Below are 27,095 nucleotides of genomic sequence, written 5' to 3'. Positions count from 1 at the left end.
TTCCTTTATCCTCTTCCATCCTAATTTCCATTTTTAGGGGTCATAATCAAGTAAATGTTCCCAATTATCCTGGAAAGGGTATATCTACTCCAGTAAAACTTTACTCATGATCCCTCAAGCTTTCCAAACCAAAATCCCTCTACCTGGCCACCGTTCTACTAAAGGTAGTCTCTCATATTAGAATGTAAACTCTTTGAGGACAGGGACTGTGTTTGTTTTTGTGTTTGTAACCCCAGGACTTGGTACTGAACTTGGCACAAAGTAAATGCTTAATAAATGCTTTTTCATTTATTTATCCATCCATATGTGCAAATCACAATTCTTTTTAACATGAAACTGCACTCAAGAAATTAATTTTCCCTATTTGTTCAAAAACTAACCCCTTATTGCTTGTTTTCTATTTATATCTCTATGCTCTCAAATTCTTTGGTATAAAAATAACAAGGCTAATTTTACATAATGTTGGTGATCACTTTAATAACTACCAATAGAATGACTAACCTGTCATTGAATGCAGTAAGCTTTCAAAGTGAAAGCACTCCAAGTGGCATTTAAGTTATAATCAGCGTCAAGCAATCTTCCTTCTGTGAGATGCCGCATTAGTACAGAAGAAATTCCCACTTTTGACAACTCTTAGGACAGATGAAAAGATACATTTTTAGGCAGTATGTCTGACTACATGTGATTTTGCAAAGGATTAGACAGAAGGAAAGAATAAAATCTTGTGAGTAGTAGACCAGCCAAATGAAATCAATCAATAAATCTAAAAGCATTTATTATGCATACTCTGTGAAAGACAGCACTATGACAAGTACTAAGGATTTAAGACAAAGCAAGAAGAGTCCCTGCCTTTAGGGAGCTTACATTCCAATAAGGCAGACTACACATAAAGAGACACACACACACACAACCAGAATACAAGAGATAGAATATCAGGTGATTTTAGAGAGGGTGGCGCTACTAGCTGGGGTTATCTCTCGAAAGGCTTTCTGAAGGAGGTGGTGCCTGAGCTGTATCTTAAAGGAAGCCACAGACTCAGGGAGTTGGAAGTTGGGAAGGAGAGCATGCCATGCCTGGGGAAATGCAAAGATATAGAAATGGGACATGGGATGTTGTGTGGAAGGAACAGCAAGTAGGCCAGGATGGCTGGATTATAAAGCATGTGGTAGGGAGCAGAGGAGTCTGGAAAGGAAGAGGCCAATTAGGAAGAGCTTTAAATGCCAAACATGGCACTTTATATTTGATTCTGGAGATAGTAGGGAACCCCTGGAAATTATTGAGCAGGTTCCACTTTTTCTAACTTTTGGAAACTGGAAAAACTAAAAATAGCTGTATCCTACCTATACTTGTTTGGACTCCTCCATCATACCTACAGGAGCCTCATCATCCTACAAAAGCACTTCAGCGTTGGTACTCACACCTCACCAGTCCTCTACTCCTGGGACCGCTTTGAATGGAAAAAGGAGAGCTCCTTCCGGAACCACCATTTAAGGAGGTCATATAGCTCAGCTGTCTCTTTATTTCCTCCTCTGCTATACTCCTTGGGACTTCTCCAGTAGGCTCCCATATCAGGTACCTTCTCCCCACCTCTTTCAACTTCCTTTGATATGTTGTCTTTCTCTGTTAGACTGTAAGCTCTTTGAAGTCTTTCTTTTTTGTGTTTGTATTCCTAGTAATTAGTATGGTGTCTGGCAAACAGTAAGCACTTAATAAATGTTCACTATTTCATTAAATCTCTGAAGGCTACTCTCCTTATTGATGAAATCCTGGGCGAGACTGATATTTCTGGAGGCGCCTGAGCCATAAGACTCACTCTCAGGTTCAACTCACTCTCCAGACTTTTCTTTCATCCTACAAAATTCTTTGCCCTATCTTTACCTTTACCATTCCCTTCCCCCCTCCCTCAACTTTCTAGATTCCCTTTATATTTTCCTCTACCCCTATCTTCCCCCATTAGAAGGTTTTCTAATGTTTTCTCAGGCAGCAAGGTAGCATCATTGGATATATCACTAGGCCTGAAATCAGGAAGAAAGATGTAGGTTCAAATCTGGTCTCAGATACTTAATAGTTGTGTGATACTGGGCAAGTCACTTAACCTCTATTTGTCTCAGTTTCCTCAACTGTAAAATGGGGATCATAACAACACCTACATCACAGAGTTGGGAGAATCAAACGTGACAATATTTGTAAAGTGCTCAGCACAGAGCTCATTATATAGCAGGCACTATATAAGAGTTAGGTGTTATTATCATTATCATTATTGTTGTTTTTGTATATCTAGCACTCAGCATGGTTCCTGGCACATAGTAAATACACGGTAAATACTTTCTTGCTTGGTCTGTCTTTCTGTCTATCTATCTATCTATCTATCTACTTACCTACCTATTTAGCATAATTTATCTTAATTGGAATGGCTAATCCTTGAAATATCATTCTATGTCTATGTGGAAGTGGAATTAGCTCTAACTTAACCTCTCTTACATACTCTAGAAGTCACCTTTAAGCTTTCATCAGGTGCCCAAAATTGTCCTTAGCTGAGGTTTCTGTGGACAAGAACTCTTTTCTTTTTCTTTTTTAATACTTAGATTTTATTCATTTATTTATTTTTTATTTTATGTATTTAGTTTTCAGCATTGATTTTCACAAGAGTTTGAATTACAAATTTTCTCCCCATTTCTACCCTCCCCCCACTCCAAGATGGTGTATATTCTGGTTGCCCTGTTCCCCAGTCAGCCCTCCCTTCTGTCACCCCACTCCCTTCCCATCCCCTTTTCCCTTCCTTTCAACAAGAACTCTTTTCATTCAAAGTTGCATTATAAACTGATGGTCTCCAAAGTCAGGGCTGAGAGCGTCATCCCAACAGTGATGTGGTTTAACTTCAAAGTGTATGTGATTAACCAATCAGAGAGCAAAATACATCTCACATCCTGCCTTCTTCATGATAGCCAATTGCAGAGCTTGTCTGAAACATAATTAAACCTACCCTTTATCCATTTCAGGCCAGTATTCTCCTACATGAACCCCTTCCTCGGCTGTGTAATTTCCCAACTTTACCCTTCTGAGCCAGCTAGGCAATGGTATGCCTACTGCTGCTGCTACTCAGGTGCCACTGGAAAACTCTCCTGTCCTACCCTGAGCATATCCACTAGGGGGAAAAATTACCGACAAGGGTACATGATCAAAAAAAGTTTTAAGAAATCACTGTTCTAAACCACCAGTCAATTAATACCTTGATTTTCTCTGCTGTATTGTTTCAGTTTAGCTTGTAGTCTGAATTAATAAGTTGAAGTTACAATTGCTATTCATCAGTTGTGTTTTATGATAATGATCACTTTTAATATTATACCATTACTGATTGGTCCTTAAACCATAATTAGGTTGGATATTTATGAGGATGTATTTTTGACTTTCTTCTTTGGGCCAAACCAACACGAGACAACATAATCTTTCCTGTGATCATTATTATTAGAAGTATTTTTTTAATAAATTTTTTAATATCCTATGATTATTCTTGAATATTTATTTCTATTCCCTTTATTGTTCCAGTTTCCCAGGAACACTTGCTCACTCTCAAGCTTCTATGCCTTATCTTTTATTTGAATTGTTCCCTTTAAAGATTTAAGTCTTTGAAACATTCATCTTCCATTTCAAAGCAATATTGCCTTTCTAAGGCTACTGTCCTTTCTTTTGGCTTCTTCAGAATCATTGTTCCAATACCTCAAACTTTTCCAACTTTCATGTCATTTGAATGTCATTCTCTCTACTATTTCTTCCTAGAACTTGAGTCTTCAAAAATCTTACCCTTTGGTTTTCTGTAGGCTCTCTAAAAGTCTTTCCCCCACTTCTCTGTCTCTATTACAAATACCCTCAGATTTTCAGTGAGATCACAAACTACTAAATGTCACTAGTTTCTTTGCTATTCATTTTATTTCCATTAATCAAACAAAAGAATTGAAAGATATTGAAAATAATAATTTACCCTTCTCCCAAGTTGATCAGTTTCCTGTCTTTTACTTAGGAAAAAGAGCCTTATCTATGTCTATTCGTGGAACTTTCTGCATACCCCTAGATAGTACAGTTTTTTTCTTTTAGATTTGCTCTCTCTTAATTCTCTAGTAGAGAAAGTTAGATTTTGATTTTATATATAGTAGTCATTTCCTAAACTTCAAATATAAGCTTCCCAACAACCAAAAAAGTAGGTTGTTATTTCCAGGTCTTGTGCTTGTAGACCTCACTAATAATATCTTTACAGATTCTCGTATTGGGCCTTCATCTTGCATCTAAATTTGAGTAAAAAGACTGAAAACTCTTCAATGTAGAGAAATGTATGCTTTATATTCTTTGTAGATGCCAGGAAATTTTGTAAGTAATAGTACATGCCAACTCTTTTCCCTATCCCCACAATGAAAGATATGTTAAAAGGTGAGGAAGAGACATAGGGAAAGGATAATTGAAATATTCTTGGTATTGATAATAGAACATAAAGAAACTATGCAGAAGCTGAGGAAAGAAAATGACCTTCTGAAAGGGAAAGTGTAATAAAAAACTACTGCAATTTGTACTGCAAAGAATTACTAAGAATTGAACTTATTTGAGAAGATACTCTGAAGGGCCCCTCCCCGCTTATCTTCCAGAATTACTAAAAAAGACAAAAGTGAAAAGAAATAATTCTCCTTTTAAAGGATTTTTTTTAAAAATAAGAACATTTTAAAAAGATTTATCAAATGGAGGAAATATAAAAATATTCCACAAAAACAGAAACAAATGTTCAGAGTACATGATATGAGAAGGCAACTAGAACAAAAGCAATGAAGAATTGGAGAAGTAGCCCTTATTTCTAGATAAGGTGATTATATAATCAAGTGAATAAGCAGAAAGGAGGATAAATCTGAATTAAAAGGATAAACTATTTAGCTGCTGTATAGCAAGATTTTTAAAATTTCTATTATTTCTTTGGATCATGCTCAGAAAAACTTTTTTGAAAATAAAATATTAAGAGGACAACAAGGCTACAGTGTGAAATGCCAGTGAGTTATCAGATGCAATGGCCCATAAAGAGACAATATAATCCAATCAGCAAATAGCAAAAGGACAGTGCTATAGAGACATAGGAGATGAATATAATATCTTCAGTGAATTGAGACTGACTAGTCATATAGAGTATACCAGCAGAGGAAATAGCAGACAAGCTAATCCAGTCAGAAGGCTATCTCAAAGGCACAAGGTATTCAGCAAATGGAAACAGACAGCATAGAAGCTGGGTAGTCAGCATTTGGTTTTGGTATTACCCGGTTTTCGCAGGCAGGTGGAAAGCACAGCATTTGGCAGGTAGTAATGCCAGAGAGGGGATAGGATGGTAGATAGGCAAAGCTGGGCAGTCTCTAGGTAGATGAAGCAGCTAATGGATATGGCGACATTGTGCCATTAGCAGATGAACAAAGCACCACTGAGGGAATGCAGAACATTTTGCAGGTGAGTGGGCAGCAGGATGATACAGCAACCAAAGGCAGTAAACACAAAGAAAGAAGAGCACAAAGGTGATCTCAGACCACGGGCAGATAGTGAGATAGTGCCTGGCTTTCAGCAGAAAAACCCTACCTTTTAGGGAAAGGATGAGACTGAAGGTGAAACAACCTGAATTGGATTTTCTTCCATTCAGTGAACACCAATATATAAATTAATTGCATATGAGAACCCACAAGAGAACAGCACACAAATGGAAATAGCGGATGGATCTGAGCTCTAGTGTTCAGGGATACAGAAACAATCCTAGAACATAGGTACATAACAATCCACAAGGAAATTAAATTGATGAGGGAAATGGATCTGAGCATTGTTTTGGATGATGACAAAAAAAAAAAACAACAACGAAACCGAAACACTAAAAAATTATTAATTTAGAAATGATTGGCTGGGATTGAAGGCTTTGCTTACCCCTTTCTGGAGCCCACAAAATGGGAATGTTGGGAATTTCTGCAGCAGAAAAACAGAAAAGAAAAGGGATTTCTGACTCCCAGTTTGAGGAAAAGCAGGTCAAATTTTGGGCTGGGTTAACTGGTTCAAAGAAAATAAGAACCAGCCCGAACCTTTTCTCTGTCCCAGAACCAAGTTATTTCTGAGGACTGGGAAAGGTTTGGGAAACCCTCATCCCGTTACACCCCACAACTTCCCCTTTTCACACTTACCTCCAGTGCAAACAGTCTCTCAGCAAGGAGATACTTGGGGAACTCCCCTGTTTGCAGCATGGAAAGATTGGAAGATGAACTGCTAATGGTAGTTCCAGTTGCAGATCACTGGGATCTCCTTGACCTTTTATGAGGGAAAAGAGGTCAGACCTTACTACTATCTAGTACTGATTGCTTCTTGGAAGATGGTAGAGGAGAATGACAGTACCAGTAGCAGCAATAAATAGAAGGAAGGGTCAAATAATATATTAGAAGTACCTTTATTCTCTTCTGAGGCTTCTAATACTGCTGTCTCAAATTCTCAGCACATTCTTCTGAAAACTCAAATTCTGTGGTTTCAGATGAGTGGTGTGTACTTTAATACACAATGTAGAAAGAGGCTAAAGTGTTCATACCCAGAGATCCCACTGCTAGTCACATACGCCAAAGAAGTCAAAGACAGAATTAAAGATCCCACACACATCAAAATATTCATTTCAGTACTTTTTATGGTAGCAAAGAGCTGGAAACAAAAGAGGTGCCCATTAATTGGGGAATGATTAAATAAACTGTGATACATGAAAGCAATGAACTTTACTAATCTCTAAGAAATGACAAATATGAAGAGAAGCATGTGAAGACTTATGTGAACTGATACAGAATGAAGTAGGCAGAACCAGGAAAACAATATTCACAATAACTACAATAATGTAAACAGAAAGAACAATAAGAAACGGAACACAGTAATTATAATGCCCAGATTCAGCCCTAAAGCAGAGTTCTAAACACAATGTCAGACATGGTTGGTGTGCTGGTTTGTTCTGTTGAACTGCTTTTTTTTTCTTTCTCTCTTAATCTTTGTTATAAGGGATGGTTTGCTGGGTATATGGATCAGAAGGGAGTATTCAGAAAAAGACATGATGTGAAACTAATGACATCAATTTTAAAAAATACATAATGCAGAGAGAAAAACTCCAAGGTTTTCAGATAGGTGGGAAAAAAGGATTAGTTTAAGGCCCAGTGTAGGCAGGGATAGGCCTGAGTATTATATTACTTGCTGCAATAATGCTGTAGATAATGTAGGCTGATTTATACTAACACTGATATCAATACATTTTGTAAAAGCAGTGCTTGCTTCCCCTCGGAATCCTACTCAGCACTAAGGGAGTACTGGTTCATCCCCCCACTTTAAAAAAGATCTACCTTAAAGGAGACTCAGTAGTTAGAGCTGGGAACTGGAAAAAAGGAAGGGATAAAGTAAATAAATTGGTATTATCGGATATGTTTTATCATATTCTTTGATAATTATTCAAATTTCCAAATGCAGCAGAATCTTATCATAACTTACAAAGAGGGGAGAATTCACTATAATGTGAATCTCTCTGGAATTTCCTCTAGTATTGGTCAGAAGGCCTCATTACGACATGCATAAAACTGCTTATGTTTGTCTGCCAAGCTAGATACCATAAAGAGTAGCTACAATGAAGGAAGAATCTTAATTTAGATACTTTAAAGTATGACTATTGTGGGAACACCCTGATCCATTCATCATAAGGCATTGCTATATGTCTCCTTCCCAAAAGCTAAAACCTATTCAAACTGCTTGAATTTCACAAAGGAGGGTGTGTTGCCACGGTTAAGGTTATTATGGAAAATAATACTTTAGTCAAAAGAAACAGGACAGATAAAGGGGGTGGGGGGAAGTTGGGTAGCATTCTATAAGAAGGTATATTCACTTGAGGAAATCTTAAAACTGGCAGGGGTTGGGGGGAATGGTAGAGAACTTTTGAGTAAACATCAATGGAGGCAGGATGAGAAATGACTTTGCTATTAAGATTACTGACCACTTTGACAGAAAGAGGAAATAGATGAGGTGTTCAAAAAAGAGATCGTAAGATTTGCACGGGAACTTGAGTAGTAATGGGAGTTATCCAGACATCAGGTGGAGCTCTGTAGGCCAAAAATATAACTTCTTGATTTCCCCTAATCATAATTCTTCTTTCAAAAAGTCAAGAAACTAGTAAAGGGAAGTTCCATGCTGGATCTGATTCTTACTAGCAGGGAGAAACTGTTGTTAGGATGGAAATGACAGGAACAATGGGGTGGAGAATGACCTTTCCTTCCTAGAGTTTGTGGCAAAAGAGAGGAAAGTTGGTAATAGTCTCCCATGAAGCCTCTATTTGGGAATAACAGATTTCAAAGGTTTAAGAAGAAGGTTTGGGAGGAAACCATGGACATGGGAGAAACCAGGCCAGAAGAACTAAAAATTCTAGAGAATAAAATTTCAAAGACACGAAGAATAACAAATGGGAGGAAAACAGGAATTTCCATAGACTGATGTAGATATGGAGGGAACTCACTAATTTACATTTAAAAAAAAACTTATAAAAGGAAATTAGAAACAAGGGAAGGTAACAGGAAATGAACATCAGGACTATGCAAAAAGTACAATCCTGTAAAAGTAGTGTCAAGATTACAAAAGCTGAGAATGAGCTAAGGTTTGGGGAGGAATGCCAAGCAGCAAAAAGGGATGTTTTTTTTTAAAGCTATAGTAGGGAAAAAAGCCCAATGAAATTATAGGACCATTGCTAGGAGTGTACTGGACAATGATAACTGACCACAGAGAGAAGCAGAGCTTCTAGTTATTTTGCTCCTGTTTTCTCTGCCTGAGCAACAGACCTTTGCCTCAGACATGAGAGAATAAAAATGTGTTAACAGGGAGTTGATACTTAAGATAAAAAAGGAAATGGTAAGAGAATATTATTTGATCTTAATTCAAGTCAATTGGCCCAGATGACCTACATCAATTATTCAACAAGCATTAATTAAGTACCCTTTGTGTATAAGGCACTGTGCTCAACAGCCTTAGTTAACAGCTTAGCAGAGGAAAGCACAGGTCTGAGTGTTATACCCAGGGTTATAGGGGGTTTCAGAGTGTTCCTGCTGCTATCAAAGAAAAATAGCTCCACTCTCCAGGAGCTTTGGTGCTCTTGGGCACTCAAAGAAATAGTGGATGTGATAGATAAGCCACTATCAGAGATATCTGAAAAATAATAGAGAATGGGAAAGGTACTGCAGAACTGGGGAAAGGCAAATGTCTTGTTTTGCATATAGCAGGCCAGTGAGCTTGACCAGAAATTCTAGAATGTATGATTAAGGATGATTAAATAGAAAAGGAAGAGATTATTACAAAGCCAACATGGCTTCATAAAAAACAACAAAAAACAAACAAACAAGAAAAAAGAGGTCCTGCTAAACTAAATTTTTTTTGACAGAGGTCCACTCAACTCATGGATCAGTAGAATATGACAGATATAATTTACCTAGATGTTTGTGAAGCATTTGATAAAGTATTTCATACTATTCTTATAGAAAACATGGAGAGGTGTAGAACAGAGGTGTCAGATTCCTGGCCTGTAAAACTACATAGTTTGGGCCAAACCAGATTAAAATGTAATTGGGAAATGTGTAACAAAATAAATAAAAACTCTGTGTGTGTGTGTGTGTGTGTGTGAGTGAATTTTTTATTTACTAAGTCTATGTGCTAGCAGGGATCTCTTTTTATTTGAGTTTGACACCACTGGTTAAGTGGCCAGACTCAAAACATAATCATCAATGGTTCAATGTCAGCTTGTCAGGAAATTTCTAGGGGGATGCCTAGGGGTATGTGCTTGTTCTTGTGCTATTAAACATATTTATCAATTACTTGGAGAAAGGCTTTGATGACATACTTATTGAATTTGCAGATTATAAAAAGTTGGGGAAATATAGCCAACACACTAGTTAAAGAGTAAGGATATGAAGAGACTGACAGGTTAGAAGATTGGTCAGAATTTAATGAGATGAAATTAAATAGGGATAAATGTAAAGTTTTATACTTAGGTTCAAAAAATCAACTTTACAATTATAGGATAGGGAAAGAACAGACAGCAGTTTACTGAAAAAGATCTGGAGGTTTTAATGGACAGTAAGTTATATATCAGTCAGCACTGTGATGTGGAAGCCCAAACAAGCCAATCCCCATCCCTAGCCTCCTTTGAGCTGAATTATAAGGGTATTACACTTCCAGGAATAAGGAGATAATAAGTCCTCTGTTCTCTGTCCTGGTCAGATTACATTTAGAATATTATGCTCAGTTCTGGGTACCAAGGCTTAATGTGGACATGGATAAATCAGAGAGTGCCTGTAAAGAGGCTTAGTGAAGGACTTTGAATCCATGTCATATGAGGATCAGTTGAAGGAAGATCTGAGTTAAAAGTCTGAGATAAAAAATCTCAAGGGGAACATGATAGTTGTATTCAAACAGCTGAAGAACTTACACAAGGAAGAATTGGCTGTGTTCTATTTGGCCCAAAGGATAGAACCAGGGGCAATGGAAATTGTCAACAGGCAAATTTAGTGTTGATACTCAGAAAAACATTCTAATAGTTTTTTTCAAAATCTGAATGGGTTCCCTCAGGAGGTGTAAGTTCCGGTTCATTAGAGCTCTTTAGGCAGAGGCTAGAAGACCATTTATTAGGTGTGTTAAATGGCTGCTGAGGTCCTTCACAACTCTATAGAGTAATTCTGTCATTCAGTAATGATATAAAATTGCATCATAGTATATTTAAGCTAGCACCTGTCAGAGAAGAGCCTTCAAGGAGAATGAAGGTCAAGTGTTGCTAAGTAGCTAAGAAATTGAGTACTACATGACTCTGTTTATCCCATCTCTCCCTTCTCGTCCCCCACCCCCTCCCATGCGTGGACCTACAAACTGTTGACCTGAAAAGGCACTGATGATTTCTTACCAACATAAATATTAGGGTTAGGATGTCCTAAGGTAGGGACTAACTATATACTATATACTACTGTACTATGCTACTATACTTCCCTACTATTCCCTGGTCCTAAGGTAGCAACTATATACTATTACTACTATTATACTATTTCCTAAATTGAATATTCTTTTCTACTGACACTAGTTTCTTTGTGGTAGTCTAACTGGGAGATTTCTCATGCCTGTAATGTTACTACTTACCATTATCATTCAAAGTACAGTTAAAATTTCTCTTTTTTTAATGGAAACTTCCACTGTAGCCTCCCATATTCAACACTTTTTTTTTAAACTTTTGTGGCACTTGTTGTACCATTAAGAATCACTGAATTCCAGAATTTGAAGAGACCTCAGAGATCAGGTGATCTACCGAGTCTGATCCAATTTAGTGTTTAATTTTACATTGCCTTAAGTTATTATACAACTGTTTTATGTTTTATGCCATATCCACAACTTTGGTGACAATGCCTTAATCCTCAGTGCCACATCCTATATTAAACAAAAAACAAACAAAAATTTCTTTATTGACTTAGGCTGGGACTATGCAACAGCTAAGATCTATTTTAACTCTAAGATTGTAATTTATTTAATTCTTTAAAAAGGCTAGTGGAATCCATAAAGGGCAAAATTAAGAGACACAGAATTGTGCTTCCTCATACCTGAGCATGTAGGCACTCAATAAACATTTATTTATTTGAAATAAGACTTCTGTTTCTGTGCCTTAGAGAGCTAGTGGTTCTCATAATGTATCTAATTTGACTAGCTATTATATGTTAGGAAGTATGCACATCCTTTCAAAGAAGAAAGGAAACAGGGACAAAGCAGGATATCACTATAATGTTAGCTTAAATATCATATACACCTTTAACTAACATGGAGGAGAGGGAAAGGAAGGAAGGAGTAAATAAGTATTTATCTAGTCCCTACCATATCCCTACCACCCAGTGAAGGGCTTAAAAAAAAATTACCTCATCTGATCCTTATAATAACCCTGGGAGGTAAGTGCTAGCATTATCTCCATTTTATAGTTGAGGAAACTGAGGCAAACAAAGGTTAAATGGCTTGCCCAGAGTTACATAGCTAGCAAGTATCAGACTGGATGTGAATTCAGGTCTTCTTGACTCCAGGCATAGTGCTCTATCAATTCATCTCTAGCTACCTCAGGGCTCCTGCCTTGGGCAGCTGGTGCTTTGCCCCAGGGAGCGAAATTTAGAGGTTACATAAAATTATCAGTTGCACTCTTTCAGCAGAATAGAAGGAAGTGAGAGGAGTGTGAGTTTGGCCATTTGCTGAAGAACAGGGAAGAGGAAGTTCAGATTTGGATGGCTAGACTGCAGCCTATTCCATCACCTGTCCCATAAAGAAAGCACTAACTTCCACAAGCTGCACCCCTCCCCCCCCCCCCCCCCCCCCCGCCTGCCCCGCCCTTATTTCTCTATTATCTCAAGTCTCTCCTGACCTCCCTTACACAAACAGTATGACTTCCTCAAATTAGAGTGAGTAGTAAATCTTTTTCCACTTTCCCTTTGTTGTTGTTGTTCAGCTATATTTGACTCTTTGTGACCCCATTTTGGGTTTCTCTTGGTAAAGATCCTGGAGCGGTTTGCCATTTGCTTCGCTAGCTCATTTTAAAGACGAGGACCTGAGGCAAACAGGGTTAAGTGACTAGTCCCGGGTCACACAGTTAGTAAGTGTCTGAGGCTGGAATTGAATTGAGGAAGCTAAGGCTTCTTGATTGCACGCATGCTCAGTGCTCTATCCACTGCACCACCACCCAGCTGTCCCTACAACTCTACAACAGACTGTATGATCCTGAGCTTCACTGATGCTTTTCTGGTGGATTAGTAAGAGCATAGGAAGGCCTTTCCAATCTGAGATTGAGCCTCTAATCCCCAAAGTAACCAATATTTCCTTCTATTCAACTGAATTTGTTTTACTTATTTCTCACATTATTTCCAGATCATGAATTACAAAGATACACATATGATGTTGTTTGCCCTAGGCAGCAGTTGTAAAAGGTGCTAAAATTGCTGGTTGTGCATCTTCATGTGACCAATTCATAAAGGATACAGTTCGTAGAAGGTGAATTTTGAACATCTGCCATCCAAAACTGGTACAAAATCTGATTAAGATTGCAAAGTATACAGCAATTGTACAATATAAGTTTATGATAAGAGAATTTGCCTATAATGACCACATTAAAAAGTAACATATCTTTCAGTGGCAGGAACTAAAAGGTATACAATTCAAATTGTTTTATACCTATAATCTATATCAGAGGCAACAGAGGAGGCTCTGGGGATATTAAAGCCCTTCTGGAAAGTCACACCCTATACATCATGTAGACTATGGGAACCTATCCTCTTATTACTGCCTTCTGATACCTGCACTCTGATATCAAGGAGGAAATATCTTCCATCTACTTCAGTATTTAGTTGTTATAAAACTCATACAGATAAATCTCCTGCATCTATGAAAAACTGAATTACAATATTGGCTAGATGTATGTAGCACTAATAGAAAGCACTGGCACCTGAAAAGACCAATGTTAACAAAAGATCCAGTGTGAATAGGTAGATCAATTTCATAGAACCCAAAAAGAAAGAGTTCTTTTGAATGTTAACAAGAACAGTCTTGTCAGATGATGTAAAACTGGCATACTTAATATGAGACACTTAATTCAATCTAATTTTAATTTATCTCAAATAGCAGGGCTCTGTTATAGTAGAAATATCATTAAATCTGAAGTCAGAAGGGTCCCAGGTTTGAATCCTGCCCTCAGATAATTACTAGCTGTGACCAAGGGTGAGCTACTTACCTTCTGAGCCTATTTTCTCATCTCTGAAACAGGGATAATGGCCCTGGCTGCACCTACCTCAAAGGGTTGGTATGAGGATCAAATGAGAAAACATCTGCAAAGTCTTCAATCTTTAAAGAACTACATGTCAGATATTATTATTTCTTATAACTGTAGTGATTGATTTTACAGAAATATTTTTGGTGCTCAGGCTACTATTAACTTATTGTAATATTGTTGATTTTCCCTATGTCAATAAGGTGCTTTTGTTTAATAAGGTCTGCAGCACTGAAATTGTTCCAAATAACTACTGTGTAAGACAGTTTTTCTGCTTTCCAAAATGAATAATTTTACCTGAGGGGTAGAGAACAATTTTTATTGATTTTTCACAAGTCATAAGAACAGAGTTAAGAATCTTTAGTTTGTGTTTGGTTATTTTTGGTTATATTTTACTGTGTTGTTTCTTTTAATTGTCCACTGTTCTTGTTTTACGTGTTTTTATATTTTTTTTAGAATACCTTCAGTTTAAGAAGTAAAAAATGGGTAATGCAAAAGATAACACATGGCTTGTTGTTTATATATACTTAAAATCCTGGAATAGATGTATTCCAGCAAATTTTACTGTACTATAATACAAATGTGTGTAATGCAAATCCTATTTTTCACTGACAACATGATTATGAAATCTGGCAATCTGTTCTCACCTAAAAAATGTCTCCACAATAGGGTAAGTGGAAAACATGTGGTGTAGAAGTTAAGATACTGAAATATCTCATGGCATGCTGCATATTTTAAGACACTAGCAGCACAATGCCAGTTGGTATGTATAGTCTTCATATAATAGTTAAAGTATGTTTATTTTGGCAATGCTTCTCAGGCTCTAAAATCTCCTCCCTCTGCTCCCCTGGACCATACAAATTTCTTCATATTTGTGGTTCCCTGAACTGAAAAGTCTGCAAACCCTTTGACCCTTATCCTTCTGTCTTGGTATTTATAAAGACCACTTGCAACACTATGCTTTTCCAGCAGCTTTTACCATCTAACATATGTATTCCTGTTTGAAATTTAATAAATATAAAAGTTACATAGACTAAAACTGCTTCCTATTTGGGTCAATTAAACAAATTGGAAATTTTATATGTTAGGTTTATTTAAAGTGACACTTTCATTTTTAGTTTTTCTATTGTGTTTTATGCTACACAAATTTCCACTGTGGAATTCAGGTGGGTTGGGGAGGTGTTTTTCCTTTGATCTTTCTTAGAAAACTCGAAGCTATGAAAAACAGACATATCCAAATCTAATTCAAAAGAGCTAATATAATTCTTTTTAATTAAGTAAAAATATGAGCATGATCAACTCAATTAAACATGCTAGAAATCTTGTTTACACATTACCTATTTGGAGTTGTAACTCCATTCTATGCACTGCATCAATTGAGCTGAGTTAGGGGCTGGGGAAGAGAGAATCCACATTTCATCTCTCTATTACAGTCTGTTTAACACTACTTCATCCTTTAACCTTCTCCAGTATTTGGTGTTTAAAGGACCTTACATTTGGCTTTGATCTGTAAAACTTAAAGTACTTTAATTCTTTTTTATTTGTGGCACTAGATCTTGACCACCTTTCCTGGACATAAAATGCTACTGCTTGATATCAGATGGTCTTGGGAATTTTTATGGCATTTATTCTTTTGAAAGACAGCATGGTATAGTGGTTTAGAGATATGGCATAGAAACGAGGAAGATCTAGTTTCAAATGCCAGCTAACTAATACTGGCTGTTTGACCCAGGGCAATTCATTTAACCCTTCAGTGTTCTAGGCCAGAGTTATCAAACTCATGGCCTGCAGGCTCCCAGTGCAGCCAAAATTAGATTAAAATGTTTAATAGAGTAAATAAAAATACAATATCACATAGGTAAAGTTAATCTGTTGTTTTCTAAGTCAATATGAGGTTCCAGTCATTTTCTATTTGAGTTTTATACCACTGATCTAGGCAACTCTTAAAAGACTCTCTATGTGGCAGAAAAAGTACAGGCCTGAATGGGAGGACTTCCCTCGCCTGGAAGTTCCAGGTGCACTGAAATCCAAGGTCCAGTCCTCACCTCAGTCCTGATCCTTGTTCATACGTCCACTCTCTCTCATTCACATTAATTGCTGGCATTCAACAGTGCTAATTCCTCCAAGTCAGAGGAAACAAATCTATTCTTTTCTTGAAATTTAACACATTGAAGAAGTATCCTTAGAGACTAAAGACAATTCACCTTTTAAAAGTTCAACAATCAAATATTATAGTTTAAAATATTTTTAGTAATTGCAAAATAGTTATGTCAAAGAAGGTAAGTTGCGCTGGCAATTTTGTCTAGGGCCTTTTGCTTAGGAGATGGAAGAAAGAACAATATTTATGTTACTATCCACAGAACCACATATTTCTAAAATGCAGGGGCTAGAGCAGACACAATTCCTTAATTTCAGAATATAGGGTACTACAAGCTATGTAAGCAGGGCAGATTTCACCTTAGCAGCTCGCTGCGCTCCTTCCTTTTAAATATGTAATACATACATTGAAATAAAGGTGGGAGGGATAGGACTGACTTAATTACTTTTTGCCCTGAGTCTTACACCAGTTTTGGATGATTTTATTCCACTTGTATAATATTCACTGCCATTCTCTGCCTCTCTCTCACTTTATCTCTTCCCCTTTCTTTCTTTGAAATACATTTAGAACTATATAGTTGTCTTTTGTAGTTGCAAATGATCCCGGAAACTGACAATCTTTTTCTTTGGTTGTGGCAAAGACCAATATAAGATTCATAAGGTCCATTAAAAAAACACAAACATAATAATAGCTCTAGAGCTAGAAGGAACCTTGGAGGTCAACTGGTTGAAACTGAGGCCCAGAGAAGTTCTATTACTGGCCCAAGTGGCAAGTAGCTGGGTGAGCAGGAATTCTAATTCATAACTATAAGGGAAAGTTCAGTGCTCCTCCAGTGTACCATACTGTCTCCTTAGAAGTTTTGCATAACTTAACTCTTAATGAACTATTGGTTAGTCTTCAACATTTCTAGACTTGGACAATAATACAAATTTGTGCTTTACATATTTCATATATTTTTATTAATATATGATTTATAAATAAAATATCTTTGTTTTCATCATCTTCATATAAGATAGACAACTGTCTTAGAGATAGATGATTATATCTTTGAATCCCTGTTTATCAGTTTAATCTTACACTAATAACAATAAAGGACATCATTAACTACACAGTTATGAATTTTTTTGCTAAAGTTTAAAAAAAATTTGAGATTCTGTAACAGAAGTTGAAGAGGTCTTCTTATACAGCCATTCTACTACATCTTTCTTCAAAAGTTAAAAGTTTTATAGGTTCTTGACACTGATAGTTATATTAACATATGCCATCAAGGAAGTAAAATTCATGTATCTTCAAAGCCATGAAATACATATAAAGTTAAAACAACTTAAATACCTAGTCATTTGCTGTTGGCACATACTTACCCTGCCTTTAGTGGTTTATTTGAAAACGTAATTTTAATGTAAAACTCTACAATTTCAGAACTACTCATTCATAGCCCTTGATATTATAACACGTGGAGTATCACGGAAGGAAACAAGTTTTGCTAAGTTGCTGCTACAAAGAAAACTAGGGCAAACTAAGAGGATGCTAAACATGGAAATTCAGACTAAAATTGATTATGGTATTAATATAGTGACATATCAGAGGAATGTGGGCTGATTTTTTGGCTTGAGGCTCTATATCATATGGACTGTTTAACTTGATATACAATTGACTGTCCCACATTTATAAAGGATAAGAATAATTTTCCAATAGCATTATTTCCAGCCACTTTACCGCAAAATAAGTTATAAATTATGAAAGTATCATAGAAAATAGAGATGTAATGAACCTCAATGTCACTCAGTTCAAATCCTGAACACTGTTTAGGAACACCTACCTTCTAGAAATCTGTACCTTTAAGTGACCTTTTGATAGAGCCATAACTAGTATTGACTACCATCCAGGGCAAGGCAAGCACCACCAAGTATGCCCAGGGGAAGCAGCATTAAAGGTGACCTCAAATAAACTTTTTAAGAGAGATTCAATTGGTAATGAGGAGACTTCTGATCTTAGAATACAAAATCCTGTGAGGGGAAGGAGAGAGACATTGGAACATTATCCAATGTAGGAGGAGGCCCTAAGGTACCACAAAGCAGATGTTAGAGAGGATGTCCCTGGGGGAAGGAGTAGGGCTGGGCCTGGCAGAGAGAAGTTCATGAGATGAACAACTACCATCTAGTTGCTTCATGTTTGAACTGTTCTCGCTAATTATGATACGAACAGTTTTTTCTACTTATTTTATTTGGCATACAAGTATTGCAGTACCTTCTAAATTTTGGTACTCTAGATAAAAACTTCAATCACTCCATACTTTTTAATACTTTGCTGTTTAATCTTTCTAAGGAAAATTCCCCACAAAATTCTAAAGTGAATTTTTTGCTTCTATCCTGTATTCTACAAATAATTATTCTAGTTCTAATAGCAATGATCAAGTGACCATTTCTCCTAGAGTTCAAGAAGTTAACTACAATAGAATCAACATACAAGATAACTTTTAAAAACAGTGAAGTTTACAATCTATCAATACATATAGTCCGATAATTTTTTTAAGAGGGGAAGTGTCACCTTAATGATGAAAACGTTACAAATATCTTACATGTGACTTTCAATAAGAAGAACCACAAAATACCTTGAAAATTCTCTGTATAAAAAGTACCCTTTCAAACACTTGATGTCCTTCCTTGGGTAAAGGAGAGTAGCAGCTGTTTAAGAACTACATCACAATACTACTTTGAAGCTGCAAATTGAAGTGGCTAGTTAGGGATGCCAACTGGTAGCATATAAATTGTTTTTCAATCAAGGTTGGTTTGTTTTTTAAGGTAGGGGAAAAGGGAAAACAATAATATAATCAGTAATATAAATTTTATATCTAATATCAAAATGATTTAGTTCCATGTCTTCTTTAGGTCAAACTGGAACATGGGTCAAGAATAAAATAAAGGTGGAGGTAGAAATTTTCTCTTTCTCTATCATTTCTTTTTCTCCCATATAAGAGCCAACGTTGATTCTTAATGCAGAATGCCTAGATATTTATTTAACTCTTTGGGCTTGCTAAATTCTGTATATCACTGCCTCTAACATTTAAAACCACGAGAAAGAGGACCTTTCCTTTGCAAAATTTGTTTTTGATTAAAACGCTGGAACATTTGTGCACATATTACATTGGAGTTATTCTGTTATGTTTTGAAACATAACCCTGTGACAAAACAATTTTAATATAAGGAACAGGGCCACAGACCTAGGTCTGGAATTTTTAGAAGTTAGATAACTTCTCATGGTGCTAAAAGTAATAGTTTTCAGGGATAACTGTTCATTATTACTCTTTTCTCAACTAGGTAAATATCTAAATTATGGGTCATAAAACAGGCCATTGAGCAAATGCCTTATCATATCCTGGGGCAAGAAGTTTAACCTGGTTATATGGAATCTTTTCTAGTTTAAGTCCAAGGAATGTCAAGAAAATGATATTGTTTGTAGCATCTGAATAATATTGTGGCAGCACATATACTCTATTGTTGGTACATGTTACTTGATCTGCATAAAGAAACTGCAAAAAGAAAGTCAGAAAAAGAGTACAGAGATTTTAAAACAACATGTGCTTAGGCTATTTACTGAATATGAAGGCATATGCTATCTCACCTCTGGAGTGACATCTCGTGGTGCAAATCCAGTTCCTCCGGTTGTTAAAATCAAATTAAGTTCCTTTTCATCACACCAATCTATCAGTGTTTCCTGAAAAGGAACAGTGTTACTGTCACTTGTGGTATGAGAGTTTATTGCCCCAAAAGCATGCTAGGCCCCAAAGAACATCATATACAGGGATGAAACACTGCTTCCTGTGAACAAACAACAAGGGAATTTTGCATCACTTTCTCCAAGGAAGAATGAACATTTACCAAGACAACTATCATTTGAAAACGTAGTCACAGAAAATAACAATACGTAACTCCTGAGAATCAAAATTTAGGATTTTCAGAGTCACAAATAAAAAGTAAATAGGGAATGAGTAATCATGATCATTTGTGTTAATGATACTACTTCCAAGGTTCTTTCAGGTTAATTTAAAATAGTTTTTCTACTTAAAATAGTGAGTTTACTGGCATTCTCCACAATATCTGGTTGACAGAAAAGCTTCCAAGTTGCCAATGAATTGTTTTGTTTGGCAGCCATATTCAGGAGATTGAAATAGAAAGCTTCTTAATGTTTCTCCAATACTTTAACACCAATAGACTCACTGAATTTTAAAGCTCAAAAAGACTACAGCCCAAGGCCACATAGTTAATGTTAATGACAGAGCTGGGACTACAATTCATTTCTTCTTATTCCTAGTAAAATGCTGTTTTGACTAGGCTGAGCTCCTATCTCTAAAAACCAGACTTGTTTCTTATGCCACAAAATTAAAATCTGAGATTTAAAAGAGACCTTAGAGAATAAATAGTTCAAATGATACACAACAGGAATACCTATTATAACAAATCTGACAAGTTATCATCTGGCCTCTACTTAAAGACATCTAAGGAGGCAAAGCCTACTAGCTCTCGAAACAGGTCATTCTGGTTTTGGACAGAACCTACTGTTAGGAATCTGTTATCTGCCCAGATAACAGAAGGAACTATCTGAATACAATTATAAAACACTCCAGAAATATAGACAGAACTGAGTAAGTGGAGAGAAATTAACTGTTCGATTGGGCTGTCCCAACACAATACAAATTATAATAATCTCTGTATCAATTAGTTAATTTAGAGCCATATCAAACAATCAAAGGATAACTTTATAAGAGCTAGAAAAAATAAAAATAGTACTCAACTAGTGGAATGAAATATCAAATATTTCAGAAGAATATAAGGAAAAGAAAATGTAGGAAGGAAAGGGACCTTCTAATACTGGATTTAAAGTTATACATCAAAATTGTTTGGTACTGGTTCAAAAATAGAAAAGTTGATCAGTGGAACAAATTAGGTACCTAACATATAGAAGAAAACAAACACAGTAATGTGTTTGATAAAGTCAAAGATGCTAACTATTGAGGCAAGTGTTTATACTAGTAAACTGCTAAGTAAATTACTAGTAAAAACTGCCGGGAAAGCTAGAAAGCAATCTGGCAGAAATCAATTTGAGAATGAGATCTTACACCATATACCAAAATAAGTTCCAACCAGATATAAGGCCTAGATAAAAAAGATCACATCATAAACAAAGTAGAGGAACAAGGAAAAATGTCTTTTGTATAAGGGAAGAGGTCAAGACCAAACAAGGAATAGAGAGGATCAAAGAAGAGAAAATGGACAATTTTGATTACATAAAATCAAAAAAGGTTTTACATAAACAAAGAGAACCAATAACACTGTGAGGTGGCCGGCCCAGGATGCAGTGAGTGATCTTGACCTTTCTAATTTATGGTTTTTCCACAGGTCTCAGTTTGTCTGAGGCCATCCCCATTCAATGACTTTGGGCTAGGTAAGAGTAGAGACAAAAGATGGTTCAATTTACCATCACAAAGATGATAACCTGAGAGGGGAAGACCCTCAGAGTTTCTGGCCAGAACAGAAAACAACTGCTATTTACACTCATTCTAAGCCATCAAAACCTAAACACTAAGTCACAGGGGTTTGGAGCTATTATTGGCCATTCAATGAAAGTCAGAGTGATCTGAGTTTTAAGGTAGAGTCAAAGTAGCTCCATTTAAAACGCCATAGGCTTTAAAAATTTTTTTTGTTAATTTCAGATATATTTCAATTTTACATTACTCCATGACTAACAATGGGCTTTTAAAAGCCTGTCTTCCAGAGCTATATTTAAGGAATGAAAAATGAAAACCACCCAGGACAAAAAATAAATCGTCCCAGCTTAAAAAAATAAGTAAAAGAAGAAAGAAAAGGGAGGAGAGAGAAGGGAGAAGGAGAGGAGGAAGAAGACAACCACGATGACTATGATGACAACTAAGAAGCAGAAGAAGAAGATGATGATGATGAGAGTATTTGCCACTTTCTGTTCAAATTGTCAGGTTGCGTCCTCAGAGGGATGTGACTACTACTCTCAGATAGCATGGTAAAGACAGTTAATAACAAAATGTTCTCTTAAGAACCTAGTTCAATCCTCCCCACAAATACAGCCTCGATGGGAGAAGTAAGCTTAAATTTAGACCATAATTGTACTGATACACGTTTCAGAAATGTGTGACAAGGTTCAACTCACAACACTTGTCCTAGAAGTCCTCTCTTCATAGCGACTTCATGCAGAACCCTTGTTGTAACAATTAGAGAAATGAAAATGAAAAGTGTCACCTCATACTTATCACACTATCAAAGATGACAAAAAAATGAACATTTGTGGAAGGGCTGCAGTATAGTAGGGACAATGGTGCATTGCCGGTGTAGCAACAGATCCAGTCATTCTGGAAAACAATTTGAAATTATGCACAAAAAACTATTAAACTGTGTATACCCTTAAACCCAGTCATGTCACTACTAGTCCTATTATGGTACTGGAGAAATCAGTTATTGCTAAGGAGACCTCTGCCCCACAGCCCCTGAGAAAACCCCAGTTTGCATAAGAAAGAATGGACTCAGACTTTTGGCATTTAGTAAATGTCCCTGGGGCTCCGTGACTCCTCCAAGGAAGGTCAATAGATAAGATTATCCCCCTTAAAGATAACCTGTCAGAATCTTTGATCTGTCAGGACTTTTGTTCAAGAGATAATTAACCACTGTACCCTGTTTTTTCTGTATAATTAAGACTTCTTCACCCCAACTCCTGGCCATTCTGACTTGGGCTGTTTATGCCCCAGAACGGACACCAGCTAATAAATTCTCCATTTAAAACTCTGTGATATGTCTAGCTCGCTCTTGGTATAACACTATACCCCAAAGAGGTCAAAGAAAGAAAAAAGGGATAATATATCAGCTAATGCTAACTACTGCCAAAAAGAAAAAGGTGATTCACTGAAGAATTTTTTACAAAGCAGAGAACAGAACAGTTTTTTTCCTCCAATTTTATTTTCAGTTCCAAATTCTCCCACTCCCCTCCTCCACTGATAATAAGAAAAGCCTAGTACAAATATGAAAACAAATTTCCCCATTAGCTGTGTCTAAAAAAAAAAAGGGAAAAAATATGCTTTGATTTGCACTCTAAGTCTATCACTTCTTTATCTTGAGGTGGAGGACATATTTCATCATGAGTCCTTTGGAGCTGCAGTTGGTGGTTATACTGACTAGAGTTACTGTTACTAAGTCTTTCATAGTTGATTATCCTCATAATAATTTTGTTATTGTATAATTTTTTCTTCTGTTTCTGCTCACTTTACTCTGAATCAGTTTACATAAATCTCAGAGTTTTATGAACCCATCCCCTTCATCATTTCTTATAGCACAATGGTATTTCATCACATTTATATGCCCTAATTTATTCCGCCATTCTCCAATTGATAGGCACTCCCTTAGTTTCAATTCTTTGCTAAAACAAAAAGAGCTTCAATAGATATTTTTGTACATATGGATCCTTATACTCTTTCTTTGGTCTTTTTGGGGTATAGACCTACTAGTGGTATCATTAGGTTAAAGGGTATATACAGTTTTATAGTTTTTTGTACATAGTTCCAAATTGCTTTCCAAAATGGCTGGATCACTTCACAACTCCATTAACAATGCATTAAAGAGCCTGTTTTCCCATAGCCATTCCAGAATTCAAATAAATGGTTGCATCAAAATTAAATAGCTTTTCAAAATACATTGATTATAAGATCAATATGTCAACTAAACTCTACTCAACTTTGGGGTACGGTTTTCCTGAAAGAATATGGAGAATAAGAGATTTAGAACTAGAAGGGACTTAGAAGTCCAGAAAAATTCCCTCATTTTGTAGATGACAAAATTGAGGTCCAGAAAGGTTTACTGCCTTGTCTAAGACCATATAAGAAGTAAGTGGCACAAGAACCCTCGTACTCTTAACTGTGCTTCAGAACTCTTTCTGATTTACTACACTGAATGGAATGTTTGTATAGCATAAGTTTTGATTTTTTTTCCAGAAAAAAGTAATAACATATATTAAAATAGGCCTTTAAAGCAATATAATAGAAAGCTTAAATGGGACAGTCTGTCAGACATCTATTAGGTCCTCGCTAAGATTCAGTTCTTACCCTAATGGGCAAAACTCTCTGTAAGCTTGCTTTCTGTCAATATGCATTTGTTTTCTAAGGCAATGATGTTCATGGTCACAGGTTACCCTTCTGCCAGATGTTCCACTAACGAAGGCGGCTGAAATTCTTGCTATTGGTTCAGCCATTCTGCCTGATGTGATCTTAAAATTCTATTTCTCCTAGTTCTAAAAGTTCATTATTATGTAAGTTTGATGGTTTCATTGTCATCAATGGTAAGAATGGATTGACATAAAAATGCTGACAAATCATATAACTGTTGTCCTCGTTCCAGTTTTACCTGTACATGCTCTTAAAATGATATGATCTGGCTTAGTTTGTGTCTCAAGTCAAGAAATTTGCAAACTTGTTTTCCCCTCAATTTCTTTTCATTTTCTTTGTGAGTCAATATTGTTGGTTAATCTTCTACTATCTTTCTTGTTAATGCTATGTGGGTTCATATTCTAAATTAGTATTGCTCTAGTCTGTACGATTTCTCAACTTAAGTATTTGCTCATTGTAAGAAGTTTATGGGCTCCTTTGCATTCGTTTTTGCTATTGTTTTATATCCATTAAACTACAGTAAGAAACAGTTAAAATTAGATTCGATATCTTTACTTTTATCCATTTCCTAAGTTTTGAATTTAACAGTTATTTTCATTTGGCAGTACTGAAGCTTATGTATTTATATAATATTTTTTTCATTTTTGTACATTTTTTAAAGATTGTTTTGACTTTTGCTTGATCAGTAATCATACAATACATAGTTAAAACTCCCACATCAGTAACTAGCCATTTCCTATTTACTAAGATAATCAGTTTCTTTCTTTTCTTGTGGGTGATGTTATTTGGTGCTTACTGATACCACTATGATGGCAGAAATGAAGAGGAATTAATAAGCCTCTTGATGACAGAGAGTAAAGGAGGAAAGTGTAAAAGCTGGTTTGAAGCTTAACATCAAAAAAATTAAAATCTTGGCAACTGATCCCATTAGTTCCTGGTGAATAGAGGGAGAAGAAATGTAAGCAGTGTCTGATTTTATATTCTTGGGCTCAAAGATCACTGCAGACAGCAACTGCAGTCATGAAATTAAAAAACTTGCTCCTTGGAAGGAAAGCTATGGCAAATTTGGAAATCATACTAAAAAGCAAAGATATTAACTTGCCAACAAAGGTTTATATAGTCAAAGCTATGGTTTTTCAAGAGCAATATATGGCTGTGCGAGTTGGACTGCAGAACTGATGCTCTCAAATAGTGTTGCTGGAAAAGACTTTTGAGAGTCCCTTAGACAGCAAGAAGATCAAATCAGTCAAAACTTAAAAAAATTAATTCAGGCTAGTCACTGGAAGGAAAATTCTGAAATTGAAGCTTAAATACTTTGGCCACATAATGAGACAATGGGACTCAGTAAAGACCCTGATGTTGGGAAAGACTGAAGGCAAAAGAAAAAGGAGAAGGTAGAGGATGAGATGGATAGATAGTGTCATGCAAACAATGAACATGAATTTGGACAGAGTTTTAGAGATAAGTGGAGGTGTGCTATGGTTTATGGGGTCACACACAGTTGAATGTGATTGAAGGACTGAACAACAACAAATGTTCAAAACTCTGTTCTAGAAAGTATTCACAATAAATGATTGTGATATTTCTGAGTAGTCAAAAAACCTTTGGTCTCACTCATTTCTTTTTTTTTAAAAATAAGGTTTTTTGATATCTTTTTTTATATTATCAGTTCGCCCCTTCCTCCCTCCTCCAAGAACCATTTCATATAACAAATAACATTTTTAAAGACAAAAACAAAAATAAAAAGATGAAAAATTAGAACCGATCAGTAAACAGAAAAAGCTCCCAAATAAGTACGATATGCAATACCTGTGAACATCCCACCACTGGGATGACAGCATCCACTTATCTTTTTTGAAAATAATATTTTATTCCCCCCAATTACATGTAAAAACAATTTTTAATATTTAAAAAACTTTGAGCTCCCAATTCTACCCCCCACCAACTATCTCCTTCCTGAGATAGTAAGCAGCCTGATATCAGTTAGATATTTGCAATCATGTAAAATTTTTCTTTTTGAGCCACACTTGCTTTTCATAATTTTGCAACATTTACTTTTAATTGTGTGTTTTTCTTTCCAGTATATTGCAGTCAGTGAGTATACTGTTTTCTTGGATCTGCTTACTTTACTATGCATCAGTGTGTTGGTTACCAAAAATGGGCTCCTTAGCACTTAGTCCAACAAGTGCCCTTGAAGAGTTTGGCTTTTGTTTGCTTTGATTAATTCAGTGTATTTCATTGAGTCTTACTAAGTGCTAAACCCCAGGGCCCAAACACCTATTAGGTGTAAAACCTTAGTGGGTGTGAATTGGCAACTAAGGTGGGGCCTAAGGTGGAGCTAACTCCAGGGAGGGCCTAGTTCACATGTCTGGGAGAGCAGAGGCTCTTATACCACGTGGGTTTAAGTCCGCCTCTCATATGTGTATATATTAATTATTTATATGACTTGGATAACTAACCCTTATCTGAGAGATTTGATACAAAGACTTTTCCCCCATTAGACTACTTTTTGAGGAGCATTACTTTTGTCTGTGTAAAAGCTTATCAGTTCCCTGAAATTAAAGTTATATATTTTATCTTTTTTAATTGCCTCTGCCCTTTGGTTAAGAATACATCTCCTACCCATAGCTATGAGGAGTGTATGTTCTGCTTACTTTCCAATATTTTTATAGTATGATCTCGAACATTAAGATCACACATCCATTTATCCAATGCACTGCTGAATGTGTCATAGGGTGTTAATCTAAGGTCATTTTCTACTAGGTTGCTTTCCAGTTTTCCTTGCAGTTTTTGTCAAATAGGGAGCTCTTTCCTAAATAATTTGTTTTCTGCTTTACTGAACTGGGCTGCTGAGTTCCATTTTTTTTTTCTGATTCCCCTTAATTAGTCTGTTCATATTATGTATCTCTATTTTTCAACAATTCCAGATGGTTTTGATGATTACTGCCTTATAATGTGCTTTGAGGTCTAGAAGTGCTTTCTTCATC

The 27,095-nt window shown here is 36.1% G+C and overlaps 1 protein-coding gene across 4 annotated transcripts in view; it reads right to left on the bottom strand.

Annotated features, from left to right (window-relative positions):
• Window positions 1–27,095, bottom strand: part of GPHN (gephyrin) — an 885,721-nt gene that overhangs the window by 427,796 nt on the left and 430,830 nt on the right. For 3 of the 4 annotated variants that reach the window (XM_036769505.1, XM_036769503.1, XM_036769506.1), the window contains one exon: window positions 19,551–19,643. In XM_036769505.1, the coding sequence (XP_036625400.1) occupies window positions 19,551–19,643 (93 nt within the window). Of the gene's footprint in view, window positions 1–5,934; window positions 5,974–19,550; window positions 19,644–27,095 lie in introns of all 4 variants that reach the window. The other variant, XM_036769507.1, reaches the window with a different exon arrangement.

Source organism: Trichosurus vulpecula, chromosome 8 (assembly GCF_011100635.1).
Source record: "Trichosurus vulpecula isolate mTriVul1 chromosome 8, mTriVul1.pri, whole genome shotgun sequence".
NCBI lineage: Eukaryota > Metazoa > Chordata > Mammalia > Diprotodontia > Phalangeridae > Trichosurus > Trichosurus vulpecula.
This window is presented reverse-complemented; position numbering and strand designations above follow the sequence as displayed.